Below are 15,971 nucleotides of genomic sequence, written 5' to 3' on the forward strand. Positions count from 1 at the left end.
TATTGTTGAAATCCAGATCACCTCCTTGATTTTTTGTAAAGTTAAAATCATTCAACACTGTTCCTCCTGAAGGATCTTTATTTCTTAAGAATAATTTCATACTATTCATTGCATTAAAGAATGAAATAATGACTTCTGTAACCTTTGTTATTTTTCAATAATTTAGAAATATTTCTGGCAACAACTCTGCAACTTTTTTAAATTTATTTAAGAACAATGAATAAAAAAAAGATTAAACAGAACTGTTTTGCATTTTTTAGACATATTTTTCAAATTCAAAGAATAACTATTTTCCATGCACTTAATATAAATAAATGAGAATAAATATTACTGAATTCAATCTTCATGTATTTATCAAATAAATTTGCAAAATTATAAAAGAAGCTTTATTAAATGAGAAATTTGTGCTAACGTCTTTAGGGAGTTTGCATTTAAAAAGTCTAACAAGTCACTTTTAGCTTGTAGACCATAGGTTTACTATTGTATGAAACAATTTTTTAAAATATTTTATTTGGAAGAATCATCCTAAATTTATGAATTACTTTAATTAATCAACAAAAGTAGGACTGTAATAAAAAATCTCCACCATTTATAAAAATTTACTTAATTTTACTTTTACACGAAGGATTAAAGTAATGGTATTCCTTAAAATAGAAACATTAGACTCCCTTCTATTAAAATCATAAATGGAATTTTTGAAAGATCAATTTAAAAAAAATCTAGCAAAGCAAAAATAAATAAATAAAGTAAACAAAAATAAATAAAAAAATAACAATTTACTACTACCTTTCACATTTATCAGCAATACAAATCCCATTTTTTATATTAAAAAGGTTTTGAAACATTAATTGTTTTACGGTGAAATAACTGCAATAAGAACAGTGAACGAAAAAAAAAGGCAAACATCAAAAACTATTTTAAATTTCAGTACTTAAACCTACCACATAATTGAAACATTAAAATGCAAAATAAAACATGTGTAAACATATTTACCTGCCATCCGGTTGGCAGAGGATCATGGCGTATTACGAGTTTTACTTCATTAGCAGCAGCACATAGAACAGTTACTGCTTCAGCATGGGTAGCTTTATTTAAATCAATATTATTAACCTAAAAAAACAATAAATTAAACATTATTTTATTTGAAATAGTTAATCCTGGTCATTTTCAATAACAGTTTGAAAAAAAACACACAAAAGAAAAGTTCAAACTAACTTTAAGAATACGATCTCCAACTCGTATTTTCTTTGTTTTAGCAGTTATTCCATTTGGTGCAATCTGTCAGAGAAAAATATGACAAAAAAGGCTCTAAAATTCATAATATCACTATAAAATAAGTTTGAAAATAAAGATACAAAAATAATAAGAATGTTATAAGCATCTGATAAGCAGTTCTTTAGGAAAACATTTCCATTACAAAATTTAATCAACATACGTCACAGTACTACATACAATGTTACAATATTTAGACCCACACACATCACATATGTATGTTATTTAAACAATGGCAGCAAGACTATTACAAAATCTTTGAAAATTGCAATAATACATGCAAATAATTTTTAAGAAAGTAATGTTTATCTTAAAATTTTATTTATATTTTTTAAATTTATTTTATCACCATTGATGAGCATGTGATCCAATTTAATTAAATTAAATTACATGCTCATTAATGATTCAGATAATTATTCAGAGAATTTAAGATATTGATATAGGCATTGTTAATTTGAGCCAGGATCAAATTGATTAAATGGAAGACTTTTTTTTAAATAAAAGCGTTAAGCTATTAATCTTTGTTTTGGATAAATAATAACATAAATCATAAAAAACGTTTAAGGTCAGCCAAACAGCAATCGGATTCAAGTCCATGACTTATTTAAATGCTAGCGATATTTTATATCAGTGCCGTGGTCAAATAGAATTTTGCATGGCACAACACGCATTTCCGATGTTTTGACCAACAGTTGATTGTTTTTACTAAAAAAATTTAATCAATACAACGATCAAAATATGGATGAAAAGGAGTCATATCAGAATTATTTTATTATCTATAAATATTTATTGTAAGAGAACAAATTAAGGTTGATTTTCTTAACTTAATTTTTGTTTTCTGATTCCAAAAGTATAATCTATCAGAGCATTTCCTTTTTCTTTGATAATATTTGACTATGACTTTCACTATAACACAACTTCTGTGTCTAAACCCCAAATGATATGAATTAAAAGCAGAACTGCAAAAATGAAACATAGTAAGAGTTATGATAACCTTCATTACTTCTACAATATGGTAAATAAGCTACATTGTTAAGAAGAAATTTAATTTTTTTTGTCAACAACACATAACATAAAAATTCCTTTTGAAATTATAGGCAAAATATGTTAAGCAAAAATCTTTTTATTGTTCTAAAGATATTATAAAGATCAATATACTGTTTTTATATTCCAATATAAGAGTTTTTTACACATCGATTCTAATTTGCGTCAATTTCCAATATAATGCTAGTAAAATAAAAGTTCTCTACAGAAGCAAGTTTATGTAAATATTAGAAAACCCATTTTTGTTGCTTTATAAGTTAGGTTTAAAAACTACAAAATTATAGAGATGAATAGAAATCTTGGACAACTACTAAAGAACCATATCAATGAAGATAAATATACCGATTTTACTTTGTAATCATAATGAATACTAAGAAAAGTTAGGATTTATATTGGAATAATGTGTTGAACAAAACTTACCCGAGAAACAAAAATACCAGGTTCATTTTCACCAAATGGAAAGCAAGATTGGTCACAACCACCCATGATGCTCAGTCCAAGCGATCCATTAGACCTTACTAAAACTACTTCCTAAAATTGATAGCTGTGTCAACATAATTAATAATATAATTTGCTCAAAACTGAGAGTACAAAAATTAATAATTCAGAAAACCGAAATTAAAAAAAAATTCTAAGACTTTTTAAATATTTTACTCTAGAGCATGAAATTATATACAATTTCATAATATTATTTTCCAGCTTAGTTTAAACTTTGCTTTAAATGTTAAAAATTAAAAGCTTGATCTTAGAACTAGCTCAGTATGTTTTATAAAAATAGATTCATTTGTATTCTAGTTGACATAATTCAGATAGAAAGAAAGATAATTAATTTCATAGAAAATGTTCTTGATATACTTTAGAACAAATTTTGATTATAGCTATTACAAGTTATAATACTCATTATCAATTTTTTATTCATATTTTTGATTATATTATTTAAGTTAAAGTAGCATAAAAAGTAATGTTTCCATACAATTAAGAAATAAGATGGCAACTTTTCCTCAAAAAAATCTTCATTAATAAAATAACCTAATAATTTTAGTTCAAAGTAGCATGTTATAAGTTTATGGTGGTATGCATGAATTTTTATTTCTGAACTAAGCACAAGTTTTAATTATGTAATGCAGTTAAGTGCAACTAAATAATTTGATTTAAAGTTGCAGGTAATGCTACACATTTTTAGATTTTCTGCCCGAAAATTTACAGAAATCTTAAGATTTGTAGGACAATGATTTTTGTAGGCTTATGTTATTTAAGAATAATTGAAAAACTTACTTCTGTTAAAAGCTTATTTGATGATGATGAATTATTAGTGAGTCTTGTGAGAGTGGTTTCACTGTAAGATGACCTTGTGAGAGTCTCTAAAGATTTACCCATATTTTTGGTGAGAGGAGGTAAATCTGGTGATAAAGGAACATAAGGACGTGGATTTTGAATCGTGACTTTAACAACAGGGCCAACATATTTGTCCTTAGTATCATATGCAGCTGTTTGAATAACCGAGTCTATTGTAGACGGTTGGACAACATCAGGAATATTTTTACTAGAAGCTCGAGATAAAACTGTAGGTGTAGATGTCATCTCAGGAATAAATGCTGTCAGTTTATTTTCATGCTGAAATGTGGAGGAAGACGATGGTCCATTGGAGATTTGGTGAAAATCAGATCCTTTGTCACAGTATGGATTATAACTTACAACTGGAACTTTATTAATAGTTTCTGAAGGATATCCTATTCTAAACTTGTTATTTGATTCTCCTGATGGGCTTACAATGCTGTTATGCATCTGAGTAATAGCATTATGTTGGCAATCTGCAACATCTTTTGGCACATTAGCAAGCAGATAATCCTTCTAAGTGTAAAAAGTAAAATAAAAATATTTAAATCAAATTTAAACAGAGTTAAAAACATTTTAAGATTATTTTTCTTTAGCAAAGATGCAAGAGAAAGGTATTATTAATGATGTTTGAATGCATAACGTAGGTTATAAAAATTCATAAAAGGGAGTGTTTTTTCAAGAAAATTGGCAAAATATGTTAATGCAAAAGAAGTGAGGTTCAACTATGGGAGAATATAAAATCCCCTGTATAAAAATGAAGGAAGCTAGTGGTAAACAAAAGCATAAGTATATTGCTACAATGTAGAGAGTAAAAATATTTCCATAAAAAAAAATTATAAAAATATTCTGTTGAAAAGGAAGTAAAAAACACATCAATCAATTTTTGGGTATTTGTACACGACATAAATTAACATTTTATGTAATACATTGAATAAATAGGAAACTATAAAACTTATGAAACCCTGTGCAAAACTGCAAAGAAGTTAAAATTTCAAGGAAATATTCATAAAAATAAAATGTTAAGTTTTTAAGTATAGATTCAAAATTAACATACAATTGATAAAAAGAACTAAACTCTAAGAATAAAACATTCACAATAGTAAACTTTCTACAGCGATATTTTGTACAGCATTTAGAACCTAATTTTTACACATAATATTAATAGCCAGTTAGTATGCAGTTATTAATATCTTACTTCTTTTAAGTTTGTCTCACGCTCTCTAAGAACAGTGAATTTTATACTATTTCCTGCATTTTTCAAGATTTGAACAGCAGTATAATGGTCAATATCCAGCAATGGTATTTCATTGACCTACAAAAAAAAAAGAAAGAAATGATGGCATTGTCTTGTTATTTACACGACAATTATGTGAGTTAAAAAATTTATATAGGATTTAAATATTCTGAAAAAATGAGATATAATAAAACAGTGTTTACCAAAATAAATTTTTTTAATTAATGCTTACAGAAAAGTTTAATGACTTATGAAGTATACTATGACTTATAATTTATATAAACAATATACTAAAGGAATATTATACTATTTTAATCCCTTAAAGATAAAACATTAAGTAATTATCATTTAAGAAAAGAACAAATTATGATAAAAATGCAAATAGTTTTTAACTACTACTCTTTAAAAAATAAACTGAAAAATTATATGTTATTTAATTTAATTACTAAAGTTACTGATTTACCTTTAAAATCTTATCATCTACTTTTAATCCAGCCTTATCTGAAGGTCCTCCTTTTATGATCTTAGAAACAAATATTCCCTATAAAAAAGCTTAATTAGAAGAATGAAACAAAATAGAAAAAATTAGTCAAATAAAATTGATACACTATATTACATCATCTTCCCCCTTGTATGGAGTAGATTCTTTCCCTCCAGCAATACTTAGACCCAGGCCAGTAGGTTCTCTCTCAACAATAATATTGTAAACATCGGAATAATATTGTAAATTACCTGTAAATGAAAATATAAAATTCCGTACATTTACATGAGATGTAAACAAAACTCTTAGATATCAAGGTTTGATTTACAGAAAGATAGTATTTGAATTTAACAGTTAAAATATAAATCAACATATTAGCATTCACAGAAACATTGTCACTCTCGCATCATAGCATATTTTGATTGGTAATATATAAAAAACAATTAAGCTTTAATGTAGAAAAATGGTGTTAGGACCCTTTACAGAATATTATATCATTATGTTTAATAATTGCATGTGAAATTTGCAAATCAATTAAATTTACAGTAAATTGCCATAAGAAAAATCCATGCTATAATACTTAGAAAAGTTTAATAATGTGATTCCAATTTCAAAAGTTAATTTATTTTAAAACTTTTGTTGTACCCTTTAAATTCAAATTTCCGGACAAAAGAAGGAAATTGTTTGTGGCACCTACTGAACTTAATTTTCAGATAATTCTTCCTTTCAACAGTAATAATGTATAAGATAGACCTTTAAAAACATCAGTAATATTTAGTTCTTTAGTAAAAACAATTACTAAAGTTAAAAAATTCTATTGTTATAAAAAATGCGAGAACATGCCCTGAAATGCAAAATTTATTTTTTAATGTACTTTCCTCTTATTTTAATTATTAAATCAGAAACATGGACTAGACAAATTACATAAAACATGATCAATTACAAGAACTAATTACACAGAAACATCAACTAGAGTAGAAAAATGTAATATAGACAAAAATGAAATTAAAAGAACCTAAACGACCAAAGCCAGTCGTATTATAAAGAACCTTGTACTTTCTTTTACAATTATATTTATGAATAAATTTTACCAGTAAAGATGTTAGTAATGTGTTGCAATTAGTTTTTATATAAATTAATATGTAACATGAAAAAAGACAAAGGTTGCAAAAAATAATTTTCAGGCAAGTACAAATAAATTTTTTTACGTAGACTTCTTTAATTTTTCTGCAACAACTTGAATAGATATTTTCTATTTATTAAGCACTTCAGGAGTATGTTTTTGAGGTCAATTACTTTTCTAAGTAAAGTTTTAAAATTTTTCCAAATTCTATGACTATTTTTTTTAATAATTAGCTTTTACACAAACTATTTCTCATTAGATGAATTAGTTTTGTTTATCTGGAGCAGTTTGCGGGATTGATGTAAATAATCCACTACTGAAAATGCATCCTTTAAATTTTTTACATTATATTTGTTAATAAAAAGTCTGTTTATATATACTATAATAAAAATCTACACCAAAAGGACTCTGTTAATCACTAGTATTGAATGCTAGTAAGACACTGACTTTCTAAAGTTAGTTATCTAACCAAAAACAAGTCAATACATGTGTATTAAGAAATAAAGGGTATCTGCTACATTTTAGATTTTCAAATTCATGATTTTACATGACTAATTCCAAGAATTTTTCATGACTTCATGAAGTTACTATTTTCTCCGACGAAAACACAACAATAAATTTAAAAAAAGCATAATAACATTAATTGAAATGATAGATATACCCAAAACTGTTATACTCTGCATCTTGAAATATTTATTTTAAATTTAAAAAAACAGAGTAAAGAAAGAGTTGAAGCAATAAAATAGCTGGCAAAAAAAATACAAAAGCAAAGAATTTTTTTTCTTTTTTTCTGAAGAATCATATTTTAAAGATACTTTTCTTGCATATCGGAGGAGGAAAGAAATAATCCTGATTTTTCGGTTCTCATTTCGAAATGAAAAAAATTCACGAATCACTGGCTTGTCTCAGCTGGAATTTTAAATTGATAATATTAAAAAAATAAATAATAATAACAAAAATTCAGAAATCACAGAAGTTTAAAAGATAGTTCGCTCTAGAAATGATGTATTTTCTTTCTTTTTTTTAAAGAACAGCGCAAGTTTTAAAGAAAATGATAAAAATATTTTATATTTTAATAAAATATGACTGTGAGAGGGGATTTTGTTACAAACTCAGATATACGGTACACCATGAAATTGGGGGGGGGGGATTATTCCATTTTAAAAATAGACTTTCGGGTGACCTAAATCCGTAACTTTCCATTATTTTTTTTAAAAAAAAATAGTTAAAATCAGGACATTTCATGACAAATTTTGTTCAATACCGAAATTCATGACTTTCCAGGTGCGCAGATATGCTGGAAATAATGCTGTAATACAGTCCATTCAGCAAATACAAGAAGTGAAGGGGTTAATAAAGAAGCGTGAGCCTGTTTCATTACAATTCAGTTTTTATCTTTTAGAGTAATTCTGGTGCTTAATAAATGAGGATGAATTTGGTTTGCAGTGTTTGAGAAAATAATGCTTGAGAAGAAATGTTGATTAGTGTTCAGAAAAGAATAAAGTGCACACAAAAATCAATTTTTTTAGAAAACATGAGTATCAATGAGTAATCAACTAACTAAAAGAAATCCTTCATAGAAATAATATATATTCAAGAGATTTTGTTTCAAAAATAAAAAGCAATGGAATAATTTTGGATAAAAGGAAATGGCAATTCAATTAAATTCAAATTTTTGATATTTTCAAAACATGAAATTCTAAATAAATTATATGTAGCATAATTTAAATGTATAATTATGTAAAAGTTAACTTTTATGTCTAATTACATTTATTATTATACCAGAAAAAATAATTACAAATAAAAGAGCTGCAAAGTATATATTCTAGTTCTAATATTTTTAAATAAAATATGCAAGAATTTCTATGTATAAATGTGATCGATGATTTCTTGAAATTTATGGATTTGGGTTTCCGAAACTTTCCGGATCACGGTTAGAGGAAAATCCGGAAATTAAAATTTTTTTTTTTAGCACAATCATCTCTGTGAATATAAATATTATAAAACAAACAAAATATATATGAAACAAAAATACCATAATTTACTAACAACTATTATTTAATTAAAGGATTAACATTTGTTCTCTTATACATATATACTTTATTTAAACATAATAGTATTGAAAGCTATACTGTTCAGTGTTTAAAAATGATGCTTGTAGTAATTTTAACAAAAATACTAAGAGCAGTTAAGTACAACTTAAACATTTTAACATAAACACACACACTCACAAAAATCAACACATATTAAAAATGAAAAAGTTACTCATACACTTTTGAACGTCAAGAAATCTGCCATTTTGAAATTTTTCTTAAATTATGATTAAAAAAAAAAGGATTTCATATTTGCTTAATTCAATAACATTTACTAGTATCATAATATATTTTTTAACGAAGTTAAATACAACTTTCAATACTTTATTCCTACATAAACTTGAAGATTTTGCATAAAACTAATGCATGAGATACAAAATTTTTTGCATTTGAGCATTGTTACATCCCGTATGAAAAAAAAATCTTAATAACATCTAAAGTAATTTTGAGACATCTTACCAACTGGTAGTCTGCAGCCTAATAAACTTGATGAATCAAAAGAAATGCTTCCTTTGCTCATGGATAAACAATTTTCACTTGAATTATCAATCTAATATTCATACAAAGAAAAAATAAGTAATGAAAAAATATTTAAAATAATAAAATAATTGGAGAAGCATAAATCAAATTACATTAGTTATAGTACTACTAAAAGAAGTCTGAACTATAAAAAGAAGAAAATTGAAACATTAGGTGAAAAAGAAAGTCTTAATAACAAACTATTTTAGAAAAAATGCCATACACTATCCTATAATAATTGAAGAGACACTTTCAGTTCTTGACATTTTTTTAAAACTTCTTAAAAAATGCTTAGAGGATTATTTTATAACATTAGAAGTGCTTAGGTCATGCGATTTCTCCTACTTTTTAATAAATTTTAAAACTTTAAGAAGTTTGAGGGACCAGAGATAAATTACAAATGAAAAAAAATATTTTGAACATCCTTACAGAAATAAACATGCATTGATAACTTAAGTTATTAAATGCAAGAACTCCATAAAATTGTATAAGCTTATCTTAAATATTTATGGTGACATGGACATTTTTATAAAAAAATAGTATATAGCCACTTGTTCTTTCCCATTAAATTTAAAAATATTTAGTAAAATCAAAAATTTTGGAGCAAATTTTAATTAACAAAATTATAATTTTGAAATTTGAAAAAAAAAATTGTGCAAGATATGAGAAGTTAAAGTAGTTTTTTCCTACTGTGCATGCACAGAAAACAAAAAAATTTTTTCTTCAGAATTTTGTATTGAATAGTAACCTACAAAAAAAATAAGATTTTAATATCTTGAAAATTTAAAAAAATTCAATCAGTGTTTAAGCAATTTTTCTACTTTTTTAAAACTAGTCCTGAATGTTAAGGGGGTTTCTCCTGATTGTCATTTTGTACTTTTAAACAAGATTTATTAAAAATAACATTGACATTATGGGGGATCATCCCACATAAAAGCAGGTTTATTTCCTTATACATTAAAACCTTGCAACAACATAATTTTTTGGACCAAATTAATATATTGTTGTAGAGGGATATATTGTTATATATTGATAGCCCATATACTTTGGGGACACAATAAGATTTATTTAAAAATTTTAATGCTATGTTTGTATTAACTATAAATGTAAATATTAATTTGCAGATATGTTAATTATGGTTAAATATTAAAGAAATCAAAATAAAATAAGAAAGAAAACATATCTGAAAACCATTTTTATTGAAAATAATCCAATATTTTTGTTTGTTTATTTATTCTTCTGACTGTTAAGTCAACCAACAAAGTATGCATTGAGTTCAAAGTACGAAAATGATTTTTGTTTGTGAATGGTGCTCCACCCACCCTCTATGTAAAAAAATCTCTTTCAGAAGTTAATGTGTGATGCTTGTGGTCATTTGTGACTCATGCAGATAGGAATAAAACCTCTGCGACTTCTTAAGAGATAAGGGAGGCAATTCTAAGAATGGAAGCTCTTGGGGTGGCCAACAGTGAGTCTTTTCTTTTCAAAAAAAAAAAAAAAAAAATGGAAAAATGGTAAATGATAAAATAAGATCTTTTTTACATTTAAAAACCATTAATAAATGGAGAAAATAAGGTTGAAATTTGAAGGAAAAAAAAGTTTTACAGGGGTTTATTGCCTAAGAATATATCGTAATACTGACAGTAGGATAACATTCATTCATATGAAAGTTCGACAGGACCACAAAATATTATTGTAACAGAGGTAGTTGTTGTATCGGATATTGTAGTAGCGAGAGTTCAATGTACCATCATATTTTGGTGTATGGGTGATTATTATAAGGTATTATCATTTGTTTTTAAGTTTTGTTTCATGATTCAAAATGAAATTTGTTTAAAACCTCTTACCATTCAGAGATTTCTTTCAAAATTTACAAAAACTACTTAGAAAATTGCTTAAAACTTTTTAAATTTGCTAGACATTCAAATAGAACTTTTTTTCATTAGTTACCAAATACAATTCATTACAAAATTATAAAATTTCTTTTTCAATGTTTCCGCACATTTACAATATGAAAGAACTACTTTAAATGCGAAAATATATTGCACAGTTTGTAAATTTTTTTTTCAAATTTAGAATGATTTTTCTTTTTAAAAATTACTTTAAAAATTTTGCTTAGTTTTATCGAATATTTTTGAAGGCTACGGCAAAAAGAAAAACATCAAACAAAAAAAGAATTTTTTTCATAAGAATGACGGTATCTCCATAAATACTTTAACTAAACTTACAAAATTTTATGTTGAATGTAATAACCAAAGTAAGTTACAGATTCATTGCTACATTTCCTGATATAAGGGAGTTCAAAATCGCCTTATTTCGCTCGTAATTTATTCTGGTCTCTCAAACCTCTGAAAGCTTAAAAATTTATAGATAAGTATGAAAAACAGCATGATTTAAACACATTTCAAGTCGGTCCTAGAGAGAAAAAAATGACATCATACTTTAAACGAATTTTTGTACTATATATTTTTTTAAAAAAAATATATACATAGAATTATAACATGAAAATTCCTATGAACCAATCCTAAACAATAATAATGTATTGAATTAAAAATTTCACAAATCAATATTAATAATAATTTTAATCAAATTTCGTTTTCCTTGTTGCCTGCTTAAAACATAGTAATGAATTATTTTTCTCAACTTTCTAATTTTTTTTTATTTATCCTTGAAGTAGCCAAATTTTTATGAAACTATTGTATAAGTTGATCTCTGTTTTTGTATAGATATAGGAGAGAGTGGGGTGTGAAACCCAGTGCTGGGATAAAACCAGGTACCTTGATTTTGGCAAAATTAGTTCTGATTTTTAGCAAACAAATTCTGAATTTCATTTTACTAGTCAAGAAGAAGGACCGATCATATTAGAGTATTGTTGCTTATTAATTCGCAGCGTTTGTGGAGATAAGTTTAATTTATTACATCAACTCACTAATGTTCTCTTATTTTTAAGCAGTGCTTATTTATTGGTCATTACAGTTATAATGAAACTACTTTTAGTCCATCTTATTATATTTATTCAAAATTAATACTCTAATAAACAATAAGAATTTTGTCCAATAGTAGCACTGTTTTGCTGCATTCTGATAACCGCTGTTGGTGGGAGAAGAGGAGGTTTGATGCCTCTCAATTTATGTCTATGCTGTTCCCAAGAAAGTAGCAATGCAGTGGAGGAAGAAGATAACTTTACCCAAGGCTGAACAGAGGTTTTACAGGTCCCAGGATAAATTTTATTACAGGCCCCTTTCTAAACCACAAAAAGACTTTATTTTCATATTTTGTAGCATTTTTGGAGATCTTTTAAACAAAACTGTAGTTTTTATGCTGATAAAAAGAAATTATCTACTATTTTCTTTAAAAAAAACATTAATAAAAACTATATTTTAGAGAACTTCTCAGCAGTCCTGGGCCCTAGGACAATTGTCCCTCTATCTACCCCTTGAGTACGGCCTAAACTACATCACATGAAAATAACATGCAAAATTTTCTTAATTTACCATATAAAATAAAGATGTCTTTCATTGAAATTCTAGCATTTCTAAATTTCTTATTTAGTTAACATGTGTAGCTGATTTTAGATCACTCATGGGATAAGAGTGGGTGGTTTGACTTATTTCAGAAAAAAATCATTTATAATAAAAGTAATACATCTATAACTTTTCGGGAATGATATATAATGCACATAAAAAATGAATATCTTGGTTAGATCTGACAATTTCTAGGTCGAACAGTCTATCTCTTCATTAGGTCATAATTTTAGCACCCCGGTATTACTCATATATATATAAGTAATTATTTCTATTTCATATAAATTTCTTGCAATAATATTGCAGTTGAAGAGTTTATAATAGAAAATATTGAAGAGGTATTGAAAGTTGACAGCAGTTTCTATTCTTATATTCATTCTTTTTCACATAATTTCTCATTTGCTTAATAAAAGAAATGCACAATTATTTATTATTCAATATTAAATAAATGAATTACTTTCAAAATATGTATACACTATTCTTAACAAAGTATCTTAAACAGTTTTCCTTCCATAATGTAGTTAAAAAAAGAAAACCTTTTAAGTGATGCACATCTTGCAGATAAAAACAATCATTGTTCATTAAATTAAGTAGGTAATATTTGTTAAATTTTACACTGTTGCATCTGTAGGCCAACTAAATTTTGTATTGTGAGCAACAATGCCTTGATTTATATAGTTTAGTCGTGTAACCAGATTGTCAGATTGGAAACCACTTGTATAGAGCAAACTATCCATTATATTAGGTGATATTTAAACAATATTAGGTCAGATTTTTCAAGATATTAACTAGACATTTATAAAAATACACACTGCATTAGTGTTTGAAAGAAATTTCTTTTTCTGTATAAAATTTAAATTATGCTAGCATGTTTTAAGAAGGTTCTGTGATAAATGAACATTGAACTTAATGGGAAAAAGTCAATCATTTCAACAAAAGCTACTTCAGATGATGCGTTGAGACTCAAGGTCTGTTTTAATTTTTGATTTATTAAATTTTTATCAATATAAGTACAAATTTGAAGATGTTGATGAAGAGGAATACATACCAGTTCATTAAGGCTAATATCAGTGCTGGCACTTGACTTTAAGCCACGCATTGATTCCAGGCTAGCAGCATTACTTTTTTGAGCATAAGCTTGATGATTGTAATTTATTTGATCAGCAGTATTATTAGCTATAGGATAAAATCAAAAATTTCTAATTTAATTTTAAGTGCAGAATAATGCAGACAATTTTTTTTTAAACTACCCTATATTTTATTGCATATCATGAACAAAAAATAAAATATCATAATTAATGATTTAAAAAAATATAGATTTATAAAATTATAGAAAAAATTTAATTAAAAATTCCTGAAGTGATATTAAATAACAAAAAATACAAAACTAATAATTTCGTATTAACCGATTACCAATTTTTTTGAAGGAAAAAAAAACACAAAATCAATATATTTTTTTATTTCATTAATAATTACGAGGAACTAAAACAAAACATAATATATAAGTTCTAAGTTGAAATTTTAATTTTTTTATGTGTAAAAAATATTTAATTTACCATCATACTATCACAAATTATCTCGGGTAAGTGAAAAAAGTTAAATATTAGTCTTTGTATGTGTTCACATCTCCATAATCTGAAAATTCATTTCCATTACTTGTCAGATTGGAAACCACTTGTCGCTCACCAACGCCATTTTTTAAACTCTTTTTTTTTAAATGTAAATTCATCAATCATCGTGTATACAATTGCACAAAACACGTCTGCAGACCTACAAATAGCAAAACTCCCAAACAAATATTGCCAAACTTCCAATCACAGCAGATTACTATAATTTTTTGTTTTGCTTCCGGCCAAATAAAAACAAAACTTATTGGCGCATTTTGCTATGTTCGAGTTAACTCGGGATAATAAGGGAAGCGGTTAATAAATTTCATATAAATACCACATAAAAAATTGAAGATGATGCATGTAAAGTTTACCTTAACAGGTAAATTAGAGAAAAAAAGTTATTTATTACAAGTCTTTCTTAAAAATAAAAATTTGAATTTTGTAACAATGTGAAATATTACTAAGTTTATGGATACAAAAAACAAAACTAAGTTAGACATTTTAAATTAAAATTAATTATAATTATTACAAACGTTTTTGAATTTAATTATTACTTTGATGAATAAGAAAATGGTGATATAATATAATGAATTATGATGAATTAGAAAACAAAAAAATATGATACCAGGTGAAGCAGCACTTGATACACCAGAATCTGCAACAGGTGAAGTGGAATATACTCGTGGATTTTCTTCTGATTTCCAAACATCAGGCTTATGACTACCATTTAAAAGATCCTAAAAAAATTATTTCAATAAATTAAGTATGACTATTGAGTAATTTCATTTATTTGTTGAGTAACCTCATTTATTTATGTGATAATTATTCGTAATTTTTTAAATATACCAAATTATTCAGAATAGATCTTTTTAAAGATTATCAAACAATTACTGATTATAATTGAACTCTCATTATTGTTGTCAACAAATACTAAAACAAATAGACAATTAATATTTTGCAAGTGCATTATAATAATATGACACTTATTTAAAGTTAAAAAGGTTTGTATAAACTAAATGTATAATTTTCAAGATTTAACAGAACAAATTGGTTTGAAATTTTGGCTGAATAAATGAACTAGAATGCAGGACATAAAATAATATGCTGCAAACTTGATTTGATTTGCTTTTGCAGTTTATGATTTTGTCAGGAAAAGAGAATGTAGTGGCATTTATATTGCCTGAAACTTAAAAATTTTTTATGCTTGTTATTGTATGATAACTTTAAAACCTTTCCGCTTATATTGATTGCCTAGTGCAGGGATGGCGAACCAATGGCACGCGTGCTATTCATGGCACGCGACACAATATTTCGGGCACGCAAGAGATTACACAGTTCACTATGAAGCATATTAACAATTAAATTAAAACTCATAAAGAAAAAAAATCGACAGTTATTAACAAAAAAATTAACAATTAATGCCAAAAAATAATTAATAACCATAAAAAACAAGCTAACAATAAATGGCTAGTAAAAAAAAAAATTAATATTCCTGCTTAAACTAACATCTTACAACCTAATATAAGTTATTTGTCATCTTATCTACAACAACAGAAGTCACACCGATGTTACCTTAAGTTGAACTACGCGTATAACTGAGACATTGCAAAATGTGTTTTTTTTCATAGTAAATAAAGAGTTTTGAGTTGATACTTTGTATCATTATTTTCCCAAGAATCACGAAATCAAAATTATTTGACGGCACGTCTATGATCTCTGTATCCGCACGGATT

At 26.0% G+C, this 15,971-nt stretch overlaps 1 protein-coding gene across 2 annotated transcripts in view; it reads right to left on the bottom strand.

Annotated features, from left to right (window-relative positions):
* LOC107439758 (protein lap4) overlaps positions 1-15,971 on the bottom strand; it is a 55,458-nt gene that overhangs the window by 23,495 nt on the left and 15,992 nt on the right. For both annotated transcript variants that reach the window (XM_016052450.4, XM_071188373.1), the window contains exons 13-22: positions 14,864-14,975; positions 13,677-13,804; positions 9,045-9,135; positions 5,505-5,620; positions 5,352-5,429; positions 4,850-4,966; positions 3,592-4,167; positions 2,737-2,847; positions 1,216-1,278; positions 994-1,110 (exon numbers count right to left, since the gene is read on the bottom strand). In XM_016052450.4, coding sequence (XP_015907936.2) covers positions 994-1,110; positions 1,216-1,278; positions 2,737-2,847; positions 3,592-4,167; positions 4,850-4,966; positions 5,352-5,429; positions 5,505-5,620; positions 9,045-9,135; positions 13,677-13,804; positions 14,864-14,975 — 1,509 coding nt within the window. The remainder of the gene's footprint in view (positions 1-993; positions 1,111-1,215; positions 1,279-2,736; positions 2,848-3,591; positions 4,168-4,849; positions 4,967-5,351; positions 5,430-5,504; positions 5,621-9,044; positions 9,136-13,676; positions 13,805-14,863; positions 14,976-15,971) is intronic.

This window comes from Parasteatoda tepidariorum, chromosome X2 (genome assembly GCF_043381705.1).
Source record: "Parasteatoda tepidariorum isolate YZ-2023 chromosome X2, CAS_Ptep_4.0, whole genome shotgun sequence".
Classification (NCBI taxonomy): domain Eukaryota; kingdom Metazoa; phylum Arthropoda; class Arachnida; order Araneae; family Theridiidae; genus Parasteatoda; species Parasteatoda tepidariorum.